General features: G+C 42.3%; 1 protein-coding gene across 6 annotated transcripts in view; it reads left to right on the forward strand.

Annotated features, from left to right (window-relative positions):
* The window catches only part of CUL1 (cullin 1), a 104,657-nt gene that overhangs the window by 63,761 nt on the left and 23,904 nt on the right, over positions 1 to 16,992 (forward strand). For all 6 annotated transcript variants that reach the window (XM_042974601.1, XM_042974575.1, XM_042974582.1 and 3 more), the window contains 6 exons: positions 923 to 1,090; positions 4,717 to 4,767; positions 4,978 to 5,068; positions 6,257 to 6,420; positions 11,774 to 11,936; positions 12,802 to 12,932. In XM_042974601.1, the coding sequence (XP_042830535.1) occupies positions 923 to 1,090; positions 4,717 to 4,767; positions 4,978 to 5,068; positions 6,257 to 6,420; positions 11,774 to 11,936; positions 12,802 to 12,932 (768 nt within the window). The remainder of the gene's footprint in view (positions 1 to 922; positions 1,091 to 4,716; positions 4,768 to 4,977; positions 5,069 to 6,256; positions 6,421 to 11,773; positions 11,937 to 12,801; positions 12,933 to 16,992) is intronic.

Consider the following 16,992-nt stretch of genomic DNA (forward strand, 5'->3'; position numbering starts at 1 on the left):
TCTTACTGAAATTTAAGTGAGCAAAAATCTGGTTGTATCAAGATCTGGTCAGATTTTCCTGTGGCTTATGGGCTCACTTGTGTGCCACGTGTTTGTGGGGCCTCAGTTCTGAGGTTGACGACACTGAGGCAGGACGAGCGGGTGGCCTTCCCAGGCCCTCGATTCATGGCGGGGCTGCGTCCCTCGTTTGTCACCTCTGTGCTTTCTTGCTGCAGCATATTTCAGGGACACTGAAGTGGAATATGCAGTTTTTAAGGAGGCAGATTTACCTTGCGGATGTCATTAATACCGGAGGAAAAAAATCTCCGGTTGATCCTTCACATAACAATTTGTGGTTTACCTTGTGGAAATCTGGGTAAAAATAATTTTGGTGAATGCACATTTTCCCCTTGAGATCTTGTTAAAGAAGAAATATTGTATCGTTACACTTATTTTTACAGAAATGCAACAGATTAGTGTAAAAACTATTAATTTATAGTTTTTAAGTAAATTTAATGAAGGAAGCAGATGCATTAAAAAATCGAGTAGTATTGGCCCTGTGGTCTAAATTGCTAATAGGACATTTTAATTAACTTTAACTGAAAAATATCAAAAACGGGGCTGATTTTGAGGTAAATTCTTTATTCCCTTCATTCTAAAAGTTGAAGGTACTTCGTATGAGTGTATATGATACATAATATTCCACCGTGGAAAGTTTCCATTTTGAAAGAATTTTCATTAAAATTCTCTCTATAGTCTGTTCCTCACAAGCTATATTCTTATGAGAATTGGTGTTAATGAGCATGTTTTTGTATACAAAATAAAAAGCTCATCTAAAACCGAACACATGGATGTATTTTTAAAGCCGTAGGTTTGTTTTAGTGAACTTTTAATTTATCATGTGACAAATTAGTCCTTAAAGCTTGGGTTCACTTGTTTTTAGGATGGAGAAGATTTGATGGATGAGAGTGTACTGAAGTTCTACACTCAACAATGGGAGGATTATCGATTTTCCAGCAAAGTGCTGAATGGAATTTGTGCCTACCTCAATAGACATTGGGTTCGCCGTGAATGTGACGAGGGACGGAAAGGAATATATGAAATCTATTCTGTAAGATTTTTTAAAATACCTTTCATGTGTGTGCTTTCTTAGTGCTGCCTCATCTGTCAGTAGGGGAGCTAGGCCAGTAGTGAAGCTGTTTTCAGACCCGGAGGCTAATTTCCTTTGCTTTAATTTATCGACAGATGACTCTTAAATATTTTGTGGCAGGAAAGGATGAGTAAATTGGAGTTCTGAAATACAGCCTCCACACTTCTGCATTTACTGATAAGTTTCTTCCGCAGTTCCTCGACCAGCCGTCCAGTCTAGCCTGGAACTGTCCCACTTGTAGCGCTGGGCATCCCACGTGCTGGCTGTGTCAGGCAGATCCAGTCCCGAGCCGGGGACCCGGGCCTCCCAGATCAGCCCTCGTGGCCTCTGTGGTTTGGGAAGCTGTTTAGGGAGAGGACCGTGTGGTGAGATGCCCTGCCCTCTCTCTTTACAAAATAATACGATACTGACAGAGCTGAAAGTTGAAGGTTCTTTTTAGACGGCATGAAAATAAGATTGTGAAAAGGCAGAAGTCGAGTGACTGAATCACTTTCATTAATATGTTTCTTAGTTCCATTGGTTTTCAAGGTGTGGTCCCCAAACCTGCCACATCATGGACACCTGGAAACTTGTTAGCAATGCGCATTACTGGGCCCCAGCCTCAACTTACTAGAAACCCTGGAGGTGGGGGTCAGCAGACTGTTGGAGTCCCTTGAGAGGACTGTGATGTCCAGTCAGCTTTGGGGACTGATGTCGTAGACCAGTGGAGGGGAAGGACTCAACAGAAGGCCTGTCTGTTCGGAACGGGCTATCAGATGCACAGACTGTCCTCTTCTTGAACCAGTGATGTGAACATGTTAAGTTCTGCATAATGAGATTATCTCCATCTCCCAGAATGCTGGTATATTAGCAGTACTTTATTGCTTTATTTTGGACAGATTTAATAAAAGGAAAATGTAATGTATCATAGATTCATGACAAACTAGTATCATTTATATATATCCTATATATGTGATATGTATAATGAACAAAACTTTGTGGATTTAGTATTTTGAGTTGAGCCTTTTGTACTTTCCTTTTTCTTTTCCACTCACAAATGCTTTCTTTACGAATCGGCATGATTTGGGTGATTTCTTCTTGGATGCACCTTGACCTAAAACACCACACGAACCCTGCAGTAATGTCACAGACTCCTAAAAATCGTTACACCTGAACTTTTTGTGTGCTATATTCAAGAACAGAGAAAATAGAAAGAAGTTCAAGTATACTTCGTAGGCTATGATTTTCAGCTTCTATTTTTTATTTACTTTGAAAATTCATACCTTCTACATCCTTAAATACTGTCTGTAGTCACCGTTTGGAAATACAACATGCAGCCGTAAGTTTTAGCAAAGGCCAGTGAATACCCCTGTCTAGAAACAGTATTTCCTCTGTGTGCTCTTCAGTGAGCCTGTTGAATTCATAAAGTTCAAGCATCAGTTGACACAGAGGAACAGTTGGGCACAGTGATCTCTCATTGTATTTTCCAGGAGTTCCAGAAGGTGGGGATGCTTTGTCGCACAATATAAAGTTTTACCTTTTTTTTCCTAATAATCCTTTCTTCCTTTTTAATTATAGAAAGTTGTTGTTTTCCTTTCATGTCCACCAGAGGACGTAAATTAATTTCATTATTGATACATTAAAGTGATGGAGCAAGATTTTTTTCCTGGACTCCGTTCCTTGTTCGTCCGAACTTTGTCTGGTGGACATTTGGCCTTGCTTTTCTTATCTTGGCATCTCTGCTTCCTTTCTTCCTTCAAAGTGACAAGTTATCCAGCGTCAAATGAGACTTGCCTAAGGCTGTCTTGATTTAGAACAATGTTTGGAAAAAAGTTATTTTTAAAGGTGTAGTGTATCTTTACTAGAAGTTCATGGCCATGGCATTGCATTTTCCCTCCTTACTCTTGCTTTAAAGAAGTCTAAGACTCGAGGCGGCAGAATTTGCACGGGAAAATCGTCCCAGGCTTGCCTTTCTCCTGAAAAATGAGGCTCTTCCCTTCTAACATCTTCTTGGACATCATAGTTTCTAATTCTGAAATCTTATTTTTATGGAAACATTACATGAGTATGTATTGTTCATGCTTAATTAAAAAGTAGTTATCTCTTAGAATTAAATCTTGTCTTTTGCAACAACATGGTTGGAGCCAGAGAGTGTAATGCTAAAGCGAGATAAGTCAGAGAAAGACCAATATCGTACAGTCTCACTCGTATGTGGAATTTATGAAACAAAACAAATGAACCAAGAAAAAGAGACAAACCAAAAAACAGACTGTTAACTCTAGGGAACAGGCTGATGGTTCCCAGAGGGGAGGTGGGCCGGGGCAGGGCTGAAATGGGTGAAGGGGATTGAGAGTCCACTTACAGCGATGAGCACCAGGTCACGCATAGAATTGTTAGACACGCGAAACTGGTATAACACTGTTAACTGCACTGGAATTCAAAAAAAGTTTTTAATTTTTTAATCTTTATTTTTTGAGAGAGAGAGAGACAGAACGCAAGCAGGGGAGGGGCAGAGAGAGAGGGAGACACAGAATCTGAAGCAGGTTCCGGGCTCCGAGCTGTCAACACAGAGACCGACGTGGGGCTCGAACTCACAAACCACGAGATGATGACCTGAGCCGAAGTCTCGGACACTTAACTGAGCTACCCAGGCGCCCCCCGAACTTTTTGAATAATAAATAAACGAATTTAAAAAATAGTCTTCTCTTAAATATTGCTTTTCATGTTGCCTTTGTTTTGTGTGTGGTAGGAACATTACTCAGGGTTTATTGCATAAATTAAATTACACATAATCTTCTCTGAAATACATCTTACATCAACCTAGTCTTATCTGTGGTTAAATTTAGGAAAAATAAGACTGAAAGCATTTATGTCTAAGCGAGTTCCTCACCAGTTTACGTTTGAATATTGAATTGTTAAAAATTTGAATTTTACTCTGAATACTACCTCTCTCAATAAACAGCTGAAAATCATTTATGAATTATAACCGTTCCCCTTGGGGGGGAGCATTTTTATAGTGATTTTCTGGCATAACTTCTGTGGAAAGTTTTAGAAATGCATCAAAGACTCCAACACACATGAGTGCAAGTAAAATGGGAAATCTGAGCAATTCCTATATAATGAACCACGTCTATTTAAAGTGTGCAGTTTGGTACGTTTCCAGCCGTGTGCATCCGTGCAACACAAATCACCACAACTAAGATACACAACATGCTGAATTTTTATCATCTGTTACTTAATTTATCGAGTATTAGGAAACTATGATAGCTGGAATTATCTTCATTTAGATGAAAAATTAAATTTGGGCCAGGGAACAGTGTTAGAGGTTGACTCCACTGACACCCTGTAAGCTGATACGTTTGGTCTCCTAAAATCCAGGTTTTCTTTGTGTCTGAATTATTAAAATGGGAGCTGATAAGTGGCTGTATTTCGAAACCTCCTGAAGTTGCTAACTCGAGCATCTCTGATGTCGTCATGATAGGTTTTTACCCAGTTATAATCTAGAAATACTGATAGATGAGATTCAGGCTGATTCCTATGACTTCAGTCTTAGAAAAACGTGGTAAAAGTGTAGACCTCTTACACTTCTCCTTTTTCTTTTCATCCAGCTTGCGTTGGTGACTTGGAGAGATTGTCTGTTCAGGCCATTGAATAAACAGGTACGCACTTGTGTGAGAGTGTGCGTGTTGTCCTGTTAAAACCCCCTTACAGATTTCATTTCTTAGGCGTTGTCTCCTCACAGCTTTAGAATGCCCTAAGAGTATCTGTCACCTTGCATTGTGTAATGTTCTCAGAGTCCAAGAGATGTGTGGTAATATACGTGCTGTAGTCTGTAATCTACAGGTCTTTTCCCTTTATCCTTCCTAAAGGTAACAAATGCTGTTTTAAAACTGATTGAAAAGGAAAGAAACGGTGAAACCATCAACACAAGACTGATAAGTGGAGTTGTACAGTCTTACGGTAAACCATTTCCCTTTCACCTACTCAGAGTTTTCGTGTCAAATGACAGTCCTAACCGTGTTCTGACAGATTCGTTGACAGATATTTTAGCTGTTGTGAAAATATTGTTTGCATGTACAAGGGCCCTCAAAAAACTCTCTTTAAGTGAGTGTGATTCTGTTTGATTTTACCCCTCACAAAAATTGTTTGATCTTTGTTTCTCGTGGGACTTTTGAGGAATTCGACATTTGAATTATTTTCTGCTCTCATACTGCTGAATGACTGGATATATAATATGACGGAGTGTCATTAGTGGAGTGGGAAGAGGACCAGAGACCTGGGTCAGCCTGAAAAGTTGAGATTGAGCAACTGATGAGCTAATGCAATGTTTGGAAAACTTCAGTGGCCTCGTGTTTCTCTGAAAGTTTACATTTAGTCCTTGTGGGGAGGCAGGTGAAATCAGTGAAGGTGATTAAGAGATAAACCTGTAGTTATAAAAGAAATGTCATGGGGGGTGTAAGGTACAGCATAGGGAATGTAGGCGATAATACAGTAACTTTTTAAGGTGACAGGTGGTGGCCGTACTTCACTGTGGGGATCATTTTGTCATATTCACAAATATCAAATCCCTGTGACGACCTCCTGGAACTGATAGGCTACGTCAGCTACACTTCAATTAGAAATAAATGTCGTGTTGGGACACTTGGGTGGCTCTGTCGGTTAAGCATCTAACTTCGGTTCACGTCTTGATCTCGCGGTCTGTGGGTTCGAGCCCCGTGTCGGGCTCTGTGCTGACAGCTCAGAGCCTGGAGCCTGCTTCGGATTCTGTGTCTCCCTCACTCTCTGCCCCTCCCACACTCGCTCGCATACATTCTCTCTCTCCTTCTCTCTCTCTCTCTCAAAAATAAACGTTTAGAAAAAAGAAATGTCATGTTTAATAAGTTTTTTAAGTGAACTTCATGATAACTTTGAAGCATGCTTGGCCACGGGTCAGAATTACTTCCTTTTATGTCTTGGATTTTATTTCTTTTTTCTTTCATTGAAGGCGTGTACTTTAGTGCACGCCTGTGAATAGCAGGCTTACCTTATGTCCTGCCATTTTCCATTTACCTTTTAAACGTAACTTAAGCTGAATGTTACTCATGGGTATGTTGGGTAAAATGTGACAAAAACTAGGGTAATTGAAATACAGTTCCTATCTGTTTCTAGTGGAGTTGGGGCTGAATGAAGACGACGCCTTTGCCAAGGGCCCTACGCTGACAGTGTATAAAGAGTCCTTTGAATCTCAGTTTTTGGCCGACACGGAGAGATTTTATACCAGAGAGAGCACTGAATTCTTGCAGCAGAACCCAGTGACTGAATATATGAAAAAGGTACGCTTACATACGGCACATACGGTAGGCTTCGGCTAACACGGTTCTCGCCGCTGCAGTGGGTTATTCTCTTTGACGTGCACAGCTCTTTGCACAGATCATGTCTTGGGCAGTGTTCCCCTGCAGTGTCCGTAGCCCGTACAGATGCTTCTCCCCGCCCACCAAGGAGCTTTCATAATAACTTCATCTGACCGTCACGGCTCCGTGTTCTCTCCAGGGCTCTGAGGATCTAACTGTCAGAGCTGTGTGGCTTCTGTGTTTTGAACTTGCTCTCCTAGCATGGGTGGCTGTAGCTAATGGAAGCCACAGGCTTCAGTCAATGAGAAGATAAGTTTCGAAGTACCAGCTGTTGCTAGGTTTGCAAACTTTGCCGTTTTCCCTTCTGAACTGTTCCCTAACGGTCTCCGGTACAGCCTTCAAGTTTACAGTAGAGGAGATCGGGCTGAAACCACAGGATCTAAGATTGGTCACAAACTGTACCGTAAGTCTTTTTCAGTACTGAGTGATGTTCCAGCGAAGTTCTGGTGTAATTTTTTTGGTTCTCTTTCTCGGGAATACAGGTGTCCCGGACTTTTCTCCGTGAGGAGTGACCTAGGTTAGGAATCAGCACACCTGTTCTGTAAAGGGGCACAGGGCAAATATTTGCGCCCCACGTGGTCTGGCAGCTGTTCAGCTCTGCCATTGAGGGAAGAGCAGCCATGACAACACGTAAGCAGATGCGTGCGGCTGTGTTCCAGTAAAATGTGACTTAGAGGCAGGATTTGGCCCGTAGGCTATAGTTTGCTGACCCCTGAGCGAGACATCCAAGGACATCTCCAGGGAGGCTGGGCCGACCGTGCCTCATCTCTGCTTTGCCCTTTATTCTCTGTTGGCCGGGAGAGGAGGGGACCGCACAGCCACTCAGGGCAGGTGCTGTGATGGAGGTAGCCGGTCAGCCCCCCAGGGCAGCAGTGTGAGCAGTGTGCCTCTCTAGGCACACAGCCCCGCCCAGTGTCTGTGACGTTCTGGGTGCCTTTTCCCCTAGGACGTCGTGGTTGTCAGTGGGCTTGAGAAGTGTGCAGTTGAAAGTCCTTGACGAACAGATTTCTGACATCTCAAAACCTGACAGAAATGGAAGTCTTCAGAAATACTATCCTTGGAACAGTATTAGCTCTTTGTGTCTACCTGTGGGTTAAGTTAGCTTTTTGGTGTGCCGACCCGGGACCTAACCAGCTCATTCTGAGTGTCGGTCGCCTGACAAATGAACTTACGGAGCAGAATCTGTTTTCAGTCTTAGCATCGCCTGTTATTGTGGGTTTTTCGTTTGGCAGTGTCGTTTTCATGATCACATCTCTTCTCGACTCTCCTGCATCTGGTGATTCTTTTAAAAGTGGGGTCTTTTCTCAGGGTGCACGTCGGCAAGAGCGACGCTGGGTTCCCGTCACCTCCGTTATCCACCCCCGGGAAGGTGGTGGTGACACGACGGGGTCTGCTCTTCAGGCCAGAGACTTGAGCGCCCCCACAGCGGGGAAGTCTCATTTTTAGGTCAGGCCTGGAACCGAAGGCAGCTTGAGGAGCAGAGATTTCCAGTGTGAGCCCTGCCTTTGGGGCTGCAGCATGCTTCCTGTGCCCCGGTGCTCTTCGAGGGGGTTCCTTCCTACGGGGGTTACAGGTTGGGCCCGGATCCAGTTGGATCTTACCAAACATGACTTCCCTCACATTCTGGAAGTCCATAACATAGAGGATCTATGAGCATAAAATTGCAATTTAGCTGTATGAACAATTCTACCTAGAGCCTTGGGCTGCAAATGTCATTTTAAATCCCTATTCAGTCATTTCCTGGGGAGTTGACCTAACCTTTCTGGTCCTCAGTCCGTCCCTCCTTCCCTCCCTCCCTTCCCTCTCTCCCTCCCTCCCTCCCTTCTGCCCATCCATTTATTTTTGAGAGCAAGAGAATCCAAAGCATATATTCAAGCTCTGACAGTGCAGAACCTGATGTGGGGCTTCATCTCATGAACCGTGAGATCATGACCTGAACCGAAATTAAGAGTGGACCCTTAACTGAGCCACCCAGGGGCCCCTGGTCCTCAGCTTCTTCATCTGTAAAATGAGGGTAATAAGTTTTAGTTTGTTTTTAAGGCTTTATCTTACTATTATTATTATTTTAAAATTTACTCAGTTTTGAGAGACAGAGTGAGTGGGGGAGGGGCAGAGAGAGGGAGACACAATCTGAGGCAGACTCCAGGCTCCGTGCTGTCAGCACAGAGCCGGACACGGGGCTCAAACTCACGGACTGTGAGATCATAACCTGAGCTGAAGTCAGACACTTAACCTACTGAGCCGCCCAGGTGCCCCAGGTCCTCAGTTTCTTCATCTGTAAAATGGGGGTAATAATTTTTTGTTTGTTTTTAAGATTTTATTTTTAACTAATCTCTACACCCAACATGGAGCTTGAACTCACAACCCCAAGATCAAGAGTCACATGCTCCACCAACTGAGCCACCCAGGTATCACGTAATAATTTTTATTTTGTAATACATATATGTTTGGTGCCTGGCAGATAGTAAGCATGATATGAGCATTCATCATTCAGAACCTCCAGTAGATGCCTGAGAATATGCAAAACCAGAGGATAAAAAGTGGCACGTTTTATTCAATAACTTCAGGGGAAATTTTGTTTATATTAAAACAGTCTGTCAGGAAATAATATACAAAACTCCTGAGCAATATTGAGATAAAGCATGAACCTTTAAAAAATACTCTGCTTTTAGCCACTAGTTTGGGCTAGGTGTGCAAATTCCCTGAGGGGTCTACGTTCCCTTTTCTGTGATTTGAGGGATATTTTAGCGGAAACATTTGAGAATCTTCAGTAGGGATGGCTTTGATGAATTAACGACCCAAAGCCACATTAGGGTTTTTAACACATCCTGCTGTCTCATGTGATTGAGACTCATGTGAGCTACAAAAGATTTGTTGACTGTTCTAGGTTACTGATGTCAGATGTTCAGTATTCCATTAATTTCCTTTTTTGGCAGGGAGTGGGCCCACTTTTCCTTTTGTTTTTCCTGCGGAACCCATCCTAGTAGAATTAACAGGGACGGTCTTTAATTGCTTCGCTTTATTTAGTCATTTTGAACTTGGTCCTGGAGGCGCCTGGGTGGCTCAGTCAGTTAAGCATCCGACTCTTGATAGTAGCCCAAGTCATGATCTCACGGTCCTGGGATCGAGCCCTGAGTTGGGCTCAGAACAGAGTGCGGAGCCTGCTTGGGATTCCCTCCGTCCCTCCCTCCCTCCCTCCCTCCCTCTGTCTGTCTCTCTGTCTCTCTGTGTGTCTCTCTCTCTCTCTCTCTGCCTTTCCCCCACTTGTGCTCTTGTGCTTTCAAAATAAATAAATTTTTTAAAAAATTGAATTTGACCCTGGTGTTCTGGACAGTGATGGTCAAGAGCTTACTTGACCTAGAATCCACAAACCTGATGACACAACACTGGATACTTTGGTTTCTTTATATTTAAAACAAGCTATTACTGAGGCCCCTCTGTCCTTTAATGTTTTTTAGTCACTCAGGGGCCAGTTTACTCTCTCCTTCTTTCTCGGCTCCTGTGGCGGAATGCTGCCCCTACCACAGTGCCTGAGTTGGAAAGCCACTGTGACCCCCCCCCCCCCCCCCCCCCCCCCAGAGAATGAGTCAGCAGTCCCACCAAGGCTGTACCTTTCATCTGGGCAGGGGTAAAAGTTTGTTTTAGGAGAAAGCAGAGTTTGAAACAGGAGTTTCTGCTGCCCAAGGTGATTTACGTCCTTCTAGGAAACAGGTATAACTTCAAACAGAAAAAGAAGTGCTTTTTGGTTTGCATGTCCTGTATTTTACTATATCACTTGCATTCTTGAGGCTTAGTGAGTATCAGATCTGAAGCAGTACGCACTTAACGTAGAACTTCTCAGTTAAAGCACAAATGATCCCGTATGGTTTAAAATAACTTCACAATCAGAGAATATATACACATTAATTGTAGGCTTTTTGGAAAATACAAGGAACATAAACCTGCAAGCTTGGAACACTAAGTATGTATATAAAACCAGATAGGAATAATTCTGTAGGTTTTTTGGTAACTTGTCCCCCCCCCCCCAACTAATTTGTTACATTAACATATTTTATTGTTACTTATTTTACTGGATAATAGTATTCCATTAGCCAAATATGCTATGCTTTCATTACTTCCTACCAGAAACTTGAGGTTTTTCATATGTCTTCTTTTATAAATTGTTCCTTTTCCTTTCGTGTTTTTTTTTATTTGGATGAACTTAACTAATTTTTTCAGGGATCATTCTGTGTCGAGGACCTTGACATTTTGATAAATACTCCAGATAATTTCCAGGTTTATTTTGTTGTTCACATTTGACCATTTGGAATGTGTAATAAGGTTCTGACTTCTGTTGGTTAAATAACCGTTTCATTGTTAGTAATTCTTGACAGCATAAATCCCGCCTGCATTTTTTGTTTCTTGGCTCTTGAGTGTTTATTCTTCCAGTTGAATTTTTATAGATTTCTCCCAAATTATACCGAATCTAAAATCATTTTGGAAAGTAGGGCACTTTTACAATACTAAGTATAGTATTTCTCTTTCTCACCTGATTAATTTGAGATTATCATTGAAATTTCGTCATTGCTTTGATAACTTAGTGGTTCCTCGGTGATACTTTATACCACACATATTTCTGTTGATACACTGTAAAATATATGGACTTCTATTTATTTTCCTGCTCTGTTAGATTACATCTTTGTTTTCCTCTCTTCCTTGAAGGGAATGGTAAGAAATCGAAATGCATAAATAATCCAGTAGTTACAGAGGTATATACTCAATGGTTGGCAAGAGAAGGCCATGATATTTTTCCTTAAAATTTGTTTAAAAGTCTGATTACTAATAACTCTTTCCATGTGGTCATTTCAGGGAATATATTCATGTGACTCTTGACTTCAGGTGGCTTTCAGTCAAAAATAGGGGTTCTGAACATGGTGTCCACGGATAAGAGAGGGTCCATAGGTGTCTCAGAGTGTAGAATAGGGATATTGCCCCCAGAAGGTGAAAAGCCACTTACCTGAAGGACGAAAGTTGACGTGAACACATCTGAACTAACAAAGATAATCTTGTGAAGTCATTTGAAAAGGAGCTAGAGGTGGAAATCTCTATGCAGAGAAATGCAGAGAAAATGGAGCATGTCAGCGACCACTTAAACATGGTTGGCATTCACCTAACGTCACAGGACCCCTTCCCTTTTCTCTTAATGTATTGGAGCTTGTGAATTTAATTTGCCACTATTCGTGTAGCAGTTCTTTAGAAGTGAATCCAGACGGTTCACTCGAATTCATTCCTGCAGGCAGAGGCCCGTCTGCTCGAGGAACAACGAAGAGTCCAGGTGTACCTTCACGAAAGCACACAAGATGAACTAGCAAGGAAGTGCGAGCAAGTGCTCATTGAAAAACACCTGGAGATTTTCCACACAGAATTCCAGAATTTGTTGGATGCTGACAAAAATGAAGGTGAGCCACTCACACTCCCTCCAGACCTGGGTTTCTCACGATCTGCAGTTTTGAGGTTGGTTGAAACTCTAGAGTCAGAGCTAACAGCATCACCAACAGCCGGTTTTGAAGAGATTAGTGCGCGGTCAGCCTGGTTGTGCACTGATTTCAGAGCTCTGTGGAGTGTTGTGGGGAGGACTTTGGGAGAAGAACATCTTTTCAGTCGGCGTTCTTTGGAGGGTTACTCGTCCCGTATACTCTGGCATTGACTGACGCTACCCCTGACTTGTCCTTGACTGTTTTTCTTCTGAAAATTCTTCAAGATGAGAAGGCTAGTATTTTGTGAAAGCATTTCTCTTACCCTTCAGGTTTTACTGGGAGATGCAAGGAGCTCAATGAAAGATTGATGTTTGGGTTCAGAAGTTTTCTCTTTGGCCTTCATAAATTAACCATATGCCATTCGAAGAATTCGGGGGCCCTTTTGTGACTCGTTTGTATAGTTGGGATAGATACTCAAATACTCTTTAAATGTATTCGTCTTTTAAAATCAGTACATGAGTGCCTGTTATGTATCTAGCATAAATAATCTCTCGGTCTTGAGAATTTGAGGAAGTATCTGATGCAGCTTCTGATAAAAAGACTTTTTCTGTTGTTAGATGTTTCTCATAGTAAAGGGAAAAATAAACTTTCATGAGAGGACGGTTTCGTTGTTACTTTCAGCTAACTACATGTATACAATTCAGTTACAATTAAAACGATGATGATTTCGATCAAAAAACACCATTTTATGTCAGGGCATCTGGGATCACAGTATACGTACATACTTGGCGGAATGGATATGCAAAGTTTGTTTCAGTGCATAAGACGTGGCACCTTCTTCTTTCAGATTTGGGGCGCATGTATAATCTCGTATCTAGAATCCAGGATGGCCTAGGAGAATTGAAAAAACTTCTAGAGACACACATCCATAATCAGGGTCTCGCAGCCATTGAAAAGTGTGGAGAAGCTGCTCTAAATGTAAGTACCGTTCCTGAGAGTAGTCGGACTTCACCGTTTCCGCACACGAGCTGCAGGTGCGTGTCGTAGGCTTGCGTTGACCAGTCCAGGTGGTCAGGTTTTCCCCAGAACTCTCGTGAGGAACCTTGGTTTGGTGTTTTAATGTAGAAGGTTGATAGGCCTCTTTGCTTAGGAAGTTTCTCCACAAACTCTTCTCGGGCACTTTTTAGGCATTGAGGATGTCATTTCTTGATTTTTTTCTCCCCTTTCATTTCTTCTCACGCTTCCATTCCTTGCACTAGAAGAGCAAAGATCTTCCATAGAACGAACAGGCCCAAGCCTCCTAGACATGTGGCTCTGGCAGCCACAGACCACAGGCTGCACCTGTTGGTGACTTGATCTGAGGGCGACCCTCCAGCGGAAGGTAACAGGGCTGTTTGCCCTGGATAGGCCCTGTAATGTGTAGCATTTCTCATGATCCTCGCCGCTACCACCCCAAGGAGGCTCATGGAATATTCCTGCTAGCTGAGCTATGATTCAGGTGATAATTTTACATAGGGAATACCTCGTATTTCTAAAAGATGGGTAAGTTGTCATAGGGTTTTGGCCCTGTCGTGAACTTCAATTTTGATAGTGTTTTGGAGAACTAATGAAGAAGAAAAGCTTCTAGAACATGGTTCTTATATCTAAATCAGAAAACTCTCTGATTTTATCGTTTGATGTTATTTTTGACAGTACTGTCTTTATACATTTTTTAAAGTCTTCATTTCCCTGTTAACTTTGCAAGGTTCCTTTTAAAGTTTATTTATTTTGAGAGAGAGCATGCATGCGCGTGTGAGCAAGGGAGGGGTGGAGAGAGACAATCCCAGGCAGCCTCCATGCTGTCAGCGCAGAGGCAGATGCAGGGCTCGATCCCATGAACCGTGAGATCACGACCTAAGCCGAAACCAAGAGTCCGATGCTTAACCAACTGAGCCACCCAGGTGCCCCTGCAAGATTCCTTGTAATTATGGGGTTGCTGCCTCCCTTTTGGCACATCCATGAATTATTAAAGGGATAGATGTAAACCCCTTCCTTTAGGTTGATAAAATAATTAATTTTACACTTCCGAGACGGAAGGGAACTGGCTTGATGGTGGGTGTTGTGAAGGAGATCTCCAGGTGTCGGTAGAAGCCTTAGTGTGATGTCCCAGTGTCGGGACATATTGTCACCTGGCACGACTGAGTCACATCCCTGACGGTCCTCCTGGGTTCACATCCCAACCCCACTTGTGGGACCTTGCTGCTGACATGGTTTTTCCTGTCTGTCAGTTGGGTTTTTGGTTTTTGGTTTTTGGGTTTTTTTAATGGAATGGTGATGATGGCTGCCTCATAGGGTTTTTGCAAACACATGATCCTTGTGAGGTGCTTATTGTATCTGGGAACATAAGTGCTAAGTGCTCCGCAGTGATGACAGTTTTATTTAAGTTCAAAAACTCATTTAACAATCATCCTTCCATCTTGATGACCTTTCTTATTTCCAAACTAAATGTTCCCTTTTAAAGGGCCTGAGACACATACACACACATACATGTGGCTCAGGAGCGGCCAGCTTGATGAAGGTCGCTTTTCAGCCACAGTGTCTGGTGTTTCCACCGTGGTTAATTCAAAACTCAATTGAGCCGTATGAGCAGCAGAGCCAAGTAAATGACTTCCTTTCCTTGAAATGAGTTAAGTGGTGGGGAGTCTGTTATTTGGTCAGACGCAGGTTGGGAGAGCGGCTGTGTGAAGCAGAGTTGGCTTTTTTTTTTTTTTTTTTTTTAATCTTTGTTTATTTTGAGAGAGAGACAGAGCATGAGCAGGGGAGGGGCAGAGAGAGAGGGAGACACAGAATCCCAAGCAGGCTCCAGGCCCTGAGCTGTCAGCACAGAGCCCGACCCGGGGCTTGAACCCATGAACTGTGAGATCGTGACCTGAGCCAAAGTCGGAGGCTCAACCGACTGAGCCACCCAGGCACCCCTAGAATTGGCTTTTTGACGTGAACCATTGTGAATCACGTTTGTGCTATGAGAGGCCCACAGCGGTCCATGGTGTAGATGAACGCAGTTAGATAATTTTCACGGGAATGATGGGGCATTACTTCTGATATCCACCTTTTCCAAACCAAAGTAAGGTCCTAACTGGGGAAATAATCGCGCTATAATTCTAAGTACTGCTGTTCTTTTTGATACGATCCCCTGCCAATTGACTTGGTCAGTGAATCTCAAATCTGGCATTTACTTTTTCATGGCCAGTTAAAGCAAAAGTGTAGTTTCTAAGTAAAATTGTTTCTTTATGTGGGGAACCTTCATCTGTCAGCAATAAACAGCACAAATAAACCATGCTTACCAGCAGTTATATTTTACTGGAAATTAAACTGTTATAAAAAAATGTTTTTAAGTTTATTTGTTTTGGGAGAAAGAGAGAGCATGCTTGCCCTCACACAGGCCTGGGAGGAGCAGAGACAGAGATAATCACAAGCAGTCTCTGCACTGACAGTGTGGGGCTCAAACCCAACAAACCCTGAGATCATGACCTGAGCCAGAATCAAGAGTCAGACGCTTAACCGACTTGAGCCGCCCAGGCGCCCCAGAAATTAAACTTTTAAATAATCCTTTTATTACTTGAACATAAGCCAGTGATTCGCATGAACTTAAAAAACAAACAAGGTTTTCCTCTGTGGAGAATAATCTATATAGCTTGATAAATTTAGGACATCTGCTTTAACTTTCAGAAGTCAGACATTTCTTTTTTTAAATACATCATTGATCATAAAATAATGTGAATAATTATAATTATTTCCATAAGAACTATTTTTATATTGAACTCGTGAAACTGGTTTTCCAAGTTATTCTTGTGAAGAAAATTGTTTCTTGAGGATAGCAGATACATTCTCTGTTTTCTGCAGGAGTGTTTCCTCAATTTCCATTTTATTCTTTTATTTCTTAAGTTTCAGTTGAACTCATGAGGTTGCAGTGCCATCTAAGTGGTGCCTGAGTTTCCTGCAGAAACTTCCCCAGCCTGCCGCCCTTAGTCAGCAATGAGGGAAAGCCCGCAAAGCTTGAAGAAGGTCACACAACAGCATGTGTACCCAGCGCTTAGCCTGGCACATAGGAGGTGCTCAAGTACTCTTGTAAGAAAGAATAAATACCGCTGCTTGAAACACAAATAATTTTAGGGGTGCCCAGGTGGCTCATTCGGTTGAGCGTCCAACTCTTGGTTTTCTCTCTCACTCTCTCTCGCTCTCTTCCTCCTCCGCCCCTCCCCCACCCGTGCTTTTTCTCTCTCTCTAAAGTTAAATTAAAAAAAAAATAACTTCAGGTAGGTATTTTTATCATGAATGTGGTAAATGTAAAAGATACTAGAACCCAAACCATGATGGTTTTCCAAAGCCCATTGATGCTGGAGAAAAAGCAGCAGAGGAAAGAGATTGTTTGCGTTAGTTTAAAGGGGGAAAAAAAAGCTATTATACGTAATTTTAAGTGGGATGTAATTACTTTTTTACAGTTTTTAACGTTTGACTGGAGTTGAATCGTGGTGTGTGAAAATCATTTACAGTGAGCGTATTAAATGTCATACAAGGCACTGCTTAAATGATTTTTTTTAATGTTTATTTTTGAGAGAGCACGAGCGGGGGAGGGGCAGAGAGAGAGGGAGACACAGAATCCGAAGGAGGCTCTAGGCTCTGGGCTGTCAGCACAGAGTCTGACACAGGGCTTGAACTCAAACCGCGAGATCGTGCCCTGAGCCAAGTCAGATGCTTAAGCGACTGAGCCACTCGGGCTCCCCTTAGATGATTTTTTAAGGACTAAAAAGTCCTGTGCTTCCATTTTTACCAAACAAAACAGGTGAAGTTTTCACAGAGAAATGATTTACTTTGGACTTCTGCTGGATTTCTGTTTTAGCTGGTCTTGAAAAAGTATTGATTAGAAAATTAGATTAACTACCAATTAGTTTGGCCTAGACTGTAATTATCACAGGTTCCAAATTTGTAGTGTGATTTAAAATAACATTTCATGTATTAGAACCTTCAAAACCTACCTACCTGTCACAAGGTGAATCTC

This window comes from Panthera tigris, chromosome A2 (assembly GCF_018350195.1).
Source record: "Panthera tigris isolate Pti1 chromosome A2, P.tigris_Pti1_mat1.1, whole genome shotgun sequence".
Lineage (NCBI taxonomy): Eukaryota > Metazoa > Chordata > Mammalia > Carnivora > Felidae > Panthera > Panthera tigris.